General features: G+C 39.2%; 1 protein-coding gene across 1 annotated transcript; it reads left to right on the forward strand.

The window, feature by feature from the left end:
• The first annotated feature begins 204 nt into the window (after positions 1-204).
• LOC112567633 (solute carrier organic anion transporter family member 2A1-like) lies at positions 205-6,239 on the forward strand. Its single transcript, XM_025244332.1, has 10 exons — positions 205-345; positions 1,156-1,786; positions 2,105-2,191; positions 2,599-2,799; positions 3,524-3,688; positions 3,905-4,097; positions 4,575-4,707; positions 4,965-5,143; positions 5,459-5,523; positions 5,791-6,239. The coding sequence occupies exons 1-10, from the start codon at positions 220-222 to the stop codon at positions 6,105-6,107; spliced, it is 2,097 nt and encodes a 698-aa protein (XP_025100117.1). The 5' UTR covers positions 205-219; the 3' UTR covers positions 6,108-6,239.
• Positions 6,240-7,772: the final 1,533 nt, after the last annotated feature.

Genomic DNA, 7,772 nt, shown 5'->3' on the forward strand with positions numbered 1-7,772 from the left:
AGGAACAGAGAACTAGGTGAATGTGAATGTAACTTTTATCACACATTAGTCTTTAATTTATTGTTTGTCATACGGTATCACTGACTTCATTTCTTTCTACGTAAGTAGACTGATGATGTTGTACCAGAAAGTTTGTTGTCTTTCTTTGTTTTAAAATGTAATTCAGATTGAAATGTAATGAATAATCTTCTCCATGTTGATCAGACTTAACTGCTCAAAATGGAAAAGGACGATCTTCAAGATTTGCAGACCAATCACTCTGACGATAAAAGGACAGAGGATCACCATGGTAACGAGGAGTACGCAGTGTGCGGAGCAGGTTCCTGTAGGCCTTCTTTCATGCAGGTGTGGTGACCATGGTTAATATGTTATTTTAAAACATTATTTTTATTCACGCTCTACACTACACACATATTGTTCACGCTGACCCTCTTGAGAATTGCTTAAAGCTCTTAAATTTCTTTTTTACTTGTTCATTTACTTAGATGGTTAATACCCGACAACTCAATTAGACAATACCAGAAAACACGACAGGCAAGGTTGAAATAAATACAGTCCATGTAGGGTGGTTCATCTTATCGCTTTTCGACTTTATCACTCACTGACAGACATCATTTAATCAGTTAAGACTGGTAAAATAAACACATTAGTATTGCAAAAACTATGATTAAAACATTATTACAGCCGACGGGTAAGAGTATTAGGGGTCTGGTAGAATGGACTGTCGACTGGGTACATGGGAGTGGGTGTGTAAAACGGGTTACAGCCTGTAGATACTGATTATATAAACAGTACAAAACATTTTTGTCTGCTTGAAAAAAAACTGATGTTCATGTGAAATACAAATACTATTTATGTTAAATACAAATAATGCGTACGTAATCAACGAATATGAAAAATCCAAATACTGTAACTGTAAAATACCATGCGTGTCTATGGTTAATAGGAATCTCACTTATACTAAATATAAATTGTTGTATGTTGAATACGAATGTTATCTATAAGAAATCCACATTTACAATATAAGAATATTTTATATACATGTACAGAGAGAGAGTATCGAATATTATAAGGAAATAAAATAATGTATGCATCAAAAGAATACGTTTATGAAAAGGATTCACAGATGAAGAAATCAATCCAATTTTTTGTCAGCGATGCGCGAGGATCGGGTGTTTCACCTTGTTGGTCAGCCTGATAACCTTGACCACGTCCACCCTGAACACGTACCTCAGCTCGCAGGTCACCACGCTCGAGCGACAGTTCGGCCTCAGCAGCTCCATCAGCGGCATGATCTTGAGCTGCAACGAGCTTGGTTACCTGTTGACCATTCTGCCTTTCTCTCACCTGGCGCGGCGGCTGCACGTTCCCCGGGCTCTCGCCGTCACCACGTTGGTGTTCGGCCTCGCCGGCCTCGTGTGTACCATCCCCTTCCTCGCCTCCAGAAACAGTCTCTTAGCTGTCACGTGGTCTCTGAAGGATCTCAACGCCTCCCAGAGCGATGTCTCCAGCAGCTACATCGTGCCTCTGTGTGCAGACGACAGTTTGGAGCGCTCCCGTGATGACAACCTTTCCCTCACGAGCAACATGTCGTACGGGAGAGATTCTTGTATAGCGGAACATTCGAGAAAGAAGGCGGCTGTTTCCGAAGACTGGAAGGGCCTGGCTGTTGCGTTCCTAACCATTGGGATGATTCTTCAAGGCTGTGCCAAGTCTCCTCGCACTGTGTTCACAGGCGTGTACATTGATGACAATGGGCTTAAAACTGAGAGCTCACTTCATATCGGTAAGTACAGACAGACGACCTGGTCAAAGAAGTCAAGGTAATAAACTGTATTTTTCTACATTAAGATTCGGCTTATATCTCTCTGTACATGACAGATATGTAGAACGATGGTCTCTTAATTGATTCCACTGAGTACTTATCACTTAGGAAGTTTTGCTCAGGTACAAAAACATCGAAGAAGTAATAAAAATAGGTAATTGCAAGAGGAGGCAATTGATGATGATGATGATGATGATGATGATGATGATGATGATGATGATGATGATGATGATGATGATGATGATGATGATGATGATGATGATGATGATGATGATGCAGGAATCGTTGGATGTATCACTATTTTCGGACCTGTTCTTGCATTTGTCCTGGGAGGAGTTTTCACAAGACTATACATCACACTGGAAGGTAATTTTTTTTAATTGTTATTATTTAAGACGTTTTTCTTTAACCTTTGATTTCCCTCATTTGTTTGACACGGATGTTTCAAAAAAAAAAAAAGAGACACACTAACGCACACGCACACATATTAATGAATACACACATATGCACACACTGATGCAAGGTACATACGTTAAACATTACATAAAGGACAACTGAACATAGACAGACTTATCACTGGAGAAAAATGAAGTTTCCTGAAGGTTCCTATAAGACTGTCGTGTCGTGCTCATAAATACTGACAAGCTTAAAGAATGATTTGATATGTATGTGCTTCTTTGTGTGTGTGTGTGTGTGTGTGTGTGTGTGTGTGTGTGTGTGTGTGTGTGTGTGTGTGTGTGTGTGTGTGTGTGTGTGTGTGTCTTTGTGTCCAGACACTGGCTTGTCCCCCCTTGACCCTCGCTGGATAGGAGCCTGGTGGCTTGGCTTTCTCGTCTTCGGCATCACAAGCATCGTCACCGCTCTTCCTCTGGTGTTCTTTCCACGACGACTTCGACCACAGCCCCACCTGGCGGCTCTGAAGGAAGAGCGGAAGCGTGCAGCCAAGGGCAGACAATGCACATATGGCATCATAGGTAAAAATATGATATCGCCTTTGCTCGCTTTGAAAAAAAAATAGCTTGGTATTATTAGGAGAAGCAGGTCTTTAAATGTAGTCTTTAGTAGTCAAGCACAGGGTGGGAAAAGTTTTCTTTTTGCTGTCTAAAGATTCTAAGCTATGTAGCAGGCAGGTGAAATTCCAGAAACTTCCGCCTGAGGACTACACAACTCTCATAGTGATAATGGATTGGACAACAAATGAGCACATAATGGCGTTTTACTGAATTTATTGTGTAAAAGAAAGCTGTTTTTATTCACTCAAAATAAAAGTCTAAAACCAGTTCCTTTGGAGGTATCCGCCTCCGATGCTCTCTTACGATTCCATCAGACATATCAGAAGTTTTTATTTCTTATCTTTGTACTTTGAACGCCGATTTCTAAGGCTGCTGTACTTGATAAAATAAATTTTTATTAAATTAATCTAAGCTGAATGAAAATATGAAAAGTGCACTTCACATTTTGGCAGGCAGGACCGTCCAAAGACTTTGTCCTCATAAAAATAAGAATTACAAAACATATTTGTCTCCTTGAGCTCAAAGGAGTCGCTATGTAGACCGCTGCAACCAAATTCCACGAGATTGGTAGTTAATATTTCTTGGAAGATTTGTGGCGAAGGGACGCAGTGTGGTGTGATTCCCTACTTAACGACAACCCCATTTTTCTTGCTAGTTAGTTAAGAGACAACTGCTTCTTTTGCAGAATTCCTACGAAGTGTGATGCGCGTGCTGATGACCCCTGTCTACACCCTTGTGGTGCTTGGATTGTGTTGCCAGGTCTTGGGACAAACCGGGTTGTTTGCATTTCTACCCAAGTACCTTGAGACCCAGTTCTTCCTGCCCACGTGGAAGGCCAACGTTACGATCGGTAACACTTGATTTCTTCTTGTGTCTGCTGCATAAATCATCATCATCATCATCATCATCATCATCGTCGTCGTTTTTGTTTTTGTTTTTGTCGTCATCGTTTTGTTTTCTCCTTTAATTTGCAAGCAAGATGTCCATATTCACTATCACTTCTAACCTAAAGGGCTCTGTAACGTATCTCCTCTCGAAGTATCACGTGACTTTATTTGTTCGCCAGGCCTTGTCAACCTACTGGCGATGTCACTCGGCACGCTGATTGGCGGTTACGTGACGTCACGCTTCAAGTTTACGCCAATGACGTGCTTGAAGGTGATGGTGATCCTCAATGCAGTTTGGACTTGCCTGTCTGTAAGCGGCTTTGTCCTTGGTTGTGACCAGCCGCACATTGACACTGGCGTGACGTCACACAGGTAACCAACGTGCAACGAAAAGCTCCTTTCAGCATGTTGTTTGTATTGTTTATAACGATTTTACCGTAAGGGTAAAGCACTGCAGCTTATGCTTCAGAAAACATTCATGTTTCATAACGTTTTTTCTCTCTGTTTGCTTTTAGTGTCATGTGACGATGCTTGTAGTGTCAAAAAAAAAAATAAATAAATAAATAAAATCAAATCCAAGCCATCTATTACATGATTCTTTTACAAGTCTTTGTCAACTTTGTTTTATCGTAGACAAGTGGAGTAAATAATGATATTCAATGTTATTTCGTGGTTTAACATGAATTCCTGTCTACAGTGCTGGAGTTAACATGTGAGTGTTACTAGTATTTCTGACCCCTCGTCAGGACACCACAGTGTGAGAAAGATGTCAAAGAACAGAAAGAACGCTAAGCGTTTCTTTGTACAAATACAGTCTTTGTGACAGAATCTTTGGGGTGTTTTTTTCAGTGTGATGAACACAACACAGCGATGTCAGTCGAGCTGTCAGTGCGATGACTCTCGTTACTTCCCTACGTGCGGCGCAGACGGCGTGACGTACTTCTCGCCATGTCACGCGGGATGCTCCGAGACCAGAGGGACTGTAAGTGTTACGATTCCACAGACTGTTCCACAAGTACTGTGCAGTAGACAGTATTATTAGCTTTATTTTTAATTTTTTACATTGGCATGAACAGAATTATTAACGTGACTGTGTTTGGTTATCGACGTCTTCGACATTTCTCCAATGTTTATTAGTTTTGTGCTGTTTTCCGGTATGCAATTTCATAGAAAGTTTCAACAATTATCTTCTTTTCTTTCGGAAACTAAAAATAAAACATTGTTTGTCCATGTTTTCAGTTCTACGGGAACTGCTCATGCATAGAAATGCCCAAGAAGACATCACAACCTGTCCCAGAAGCTGTTCCTGGACTGTGCGCCCAGAGCTGCACCACGTTCTATCCCTACGTGGCCATCAGCTTCTTCTCAGAACTGCTCGGAGCGATGAGTATTCTGCCATGTTTCATCGTCGTAATCAGGTAAACAACGCTTGAAACGTTTACATTTCAGTTGTAGTTTTTATTTTATTTTATATTTACACATTAACATAAAAAAACAACTCTAAATCTTATCAGATAGTCGTATTTGTAATTTTCTTGTTTAAGTTGTAAGTTTTTACTAACAGCTTTAATCTTTGTAGCTGTACCTTAGTTTTCGAGTTTATTAAAACAACAAGATACTTTTAATTGTTATTGTCTATTTTTTACTACTCTTCAATGAAATGACTTTATGTAACTACCTTTTTTTAAAAATTAATTCCTTTATCGTGATCAGTTCAACAAATGTTTTTCTAGGAGTGTTGCAGAAGTTGACAAGCCACTTGCCATTGGACTTTACAGCTTTTTATACACTCTCCTGGGTGAGTTCCGTTCATGCTTTAAATTAATATAGCTGTAACTGGGGACACAATATGTTTTTAGTCACGTGCACACAGTATGTGACAAAAAATGTTTGCAGCAACGTTCCTAGAAATAAATCTCCGCTTGGTCCATTCGTTTAATTTAAGTATTAAATATTTCTTTTATATTTTTACTGTTACAGCAACACTTGGAGGAGCAGCTTTGCTCCTAACAACCCGCCTGTGACCGGATATCTAAACATTCTATGTTTATTTGCCCTTGTTTAGGCTGGTTTCCTGCCCCTGTCCTGTACGGCCAAGTTGTGGACACCACGTGTCTGCTGTGGAGTTCCGGGTGCGCGGGTAGAGGCTCGTGCTCCCTGTACGACCTGCGCGCCTTCAGACATCGAATGTTTGGCACGTTCTTCACCACGCGCGTCGTATATCTCGTCTTCCTCGTCATCGCCTTAGTCGTTGCGTCACGGATGAAGAAACCTTTCTTTGCTCACTGCGATGTTGAACCTGAAGTGTCCACGGTGCCGAAGGATGAAAAAGCGATGCTAACAAAGAACATGACCACTGTTGAAGTCGTTAATAAGAAATAAATTCTTTGCGATTCCTTGACAAGCACAACACTAGTGTAAACAAAAACAAAAACCTTGTGACATTAGTAGTTGAAATGTCGTAGAACATGTAGGTGTAGGCGTACCAACAATCCGTCTTACTGTATAGAAAAGGGGAAAAATAATTATATCACACACACACACACACACACACACACACACACACACACACACACACACACACACACACACACACACACACACACACACACACGTACACACACATGATCACGTGCATATCATCTCTCATCGTTACCCCAAAAATCCCAAATCCTGATGATGTCAGTCTTTTTAATGTATTGGATTTGAGATCGCATTTAAATTTAATTCCGCTTTTAATATGGTGCTTTGTAAATTAAGCATTTATTTTTTGTTTGCTTTGTTTGTGTTTCCTTCTTATACTGTGAGCCGAATTTTGGATTTAAACAAACGAAAAATCTTTGGTTACGACAGAATGAGCTTCAGAGATGTCAATTAAAATTTATCTGTATCCACCAAATACAACATCGGCGCCTGATTGCTTAGATAAAAAAATACAATTTCTTTCAAAAGAGAACTCTCAGGTAATGATTCTCTATGAAGTGCCAGAAACACGGTGGAAATATTTCATATGTGCGAAGACCATGGACACATACATGCATCCAATTTTAGCTGGGAAAAAAGCAATGTTTAAAAAATATTATTTTTAAAGTGTAAATGAAAAAGTAGCAGGTTATGTACATATGATTGACCAGAAGAACACTGTTATTTGTCGCTAAAAAATAAAAATGTGTGGACCATCCCTGTGTTTTCTAAATAGATGCACACAAGACAAAAGTTGCCCTGATGACCAGGTCTGTATACTGTGAACTTTATTTATTTCTTTAAGGCAGTTTTATGGAAAGAGCAAAAATATGAATAAAAAATAAAATTGTAACTTGATCAGAAAGTTTCTGTATTTAGTTGAAAAGTAATATTTTGTATTTGAGTGTAGGTTGTTTTTCTATTTACGTGAGTAGCAAGTTTCTTTACTTACATGAATAGTCAGCTTCTGCATTACATTCGAGTCACAAGGCTTCACACTGCCTCGTTTGCATGGAAATTCACCAATTTTAAAAAATCATAAAAAAATAACTATAAGTGATAGAAAAAAATTTTAAGTAATACAAAGAGATCAAACTGTGTGAAACAAAAATGTTTACATTTGAATCCTGCATGAACAGTCACTTATTATGTAATCCAAATCAAATGAGGTAAGTGTAATTAAATTTTTACCGCCACTCGTAAGCTTCGTATCGTCAGGTCGATGTGCGCTGTTGCATTCACAGCTGTCAGTCTGCGGGGCGACGAGAAACAATATTTATTACAAATATAATCCGACTTAGAAATTATTAAAAAAATCAATGAAAGGAGGAAACTGTTTCATTATTGTAACAGTTCACGCGCGCACGAGAATGAAATGCTTTTTGACACCGTGATAGGCACACCATAAACAAAACCAAGTTAGTTTAGTTGCAATAGTATACTGCGTCCAATGTGAGGTGTAGTAGTAGATTTACGAACTGTCTTTCTGTAAAGAAAAAAATAAAAAGAGTTGTAAACTTCTCGAATGCACACACACACATGTAAGGCTGTACTTTTCATGGAAAATGTAATACTAATGGATTA

Source organism: Pomacea canaliculata, linkage group LG7, assembly GCF_003073045.1.
Source record: "Pomacea canaliculata isolate SZHN2017 linkage group LG7, ASM307304v1, whole genome shotgun sequence".
Classification (NCBI taxonomy): domain Eukaryota; kingdom Metazoa; phylum Mollusca; class Gastropoda; order Architaenioglossa; family Ampullariidae; genus Pomacea; species Pomacea canaliculata.

Excerpts from the sequence above, each read along its gene's own strand:
- LOC112567633 (XM_025244332.1), top strand. The coding sequence starts at position 220 with ATGGAAAAGGACGATCTTCAAGATTTGCAGACCAATCACTCTGACGAT. Across the intron at positions 2,192-2,598 it reads ACTATACATCACACTGGAAG|ACACTGGCTTGTCCCCCCTT; the intron begins GTAATTTTTTTT and ends CTTTGTGTCCAG. Across the intron at positions 4,708-4,964 it reads GCTCCGAGACCAGAGGGACT|TTCTACGGGAACTGCTCATG; the intron begins GTAAGTGTTACG and ends CCATGTTTTCAG.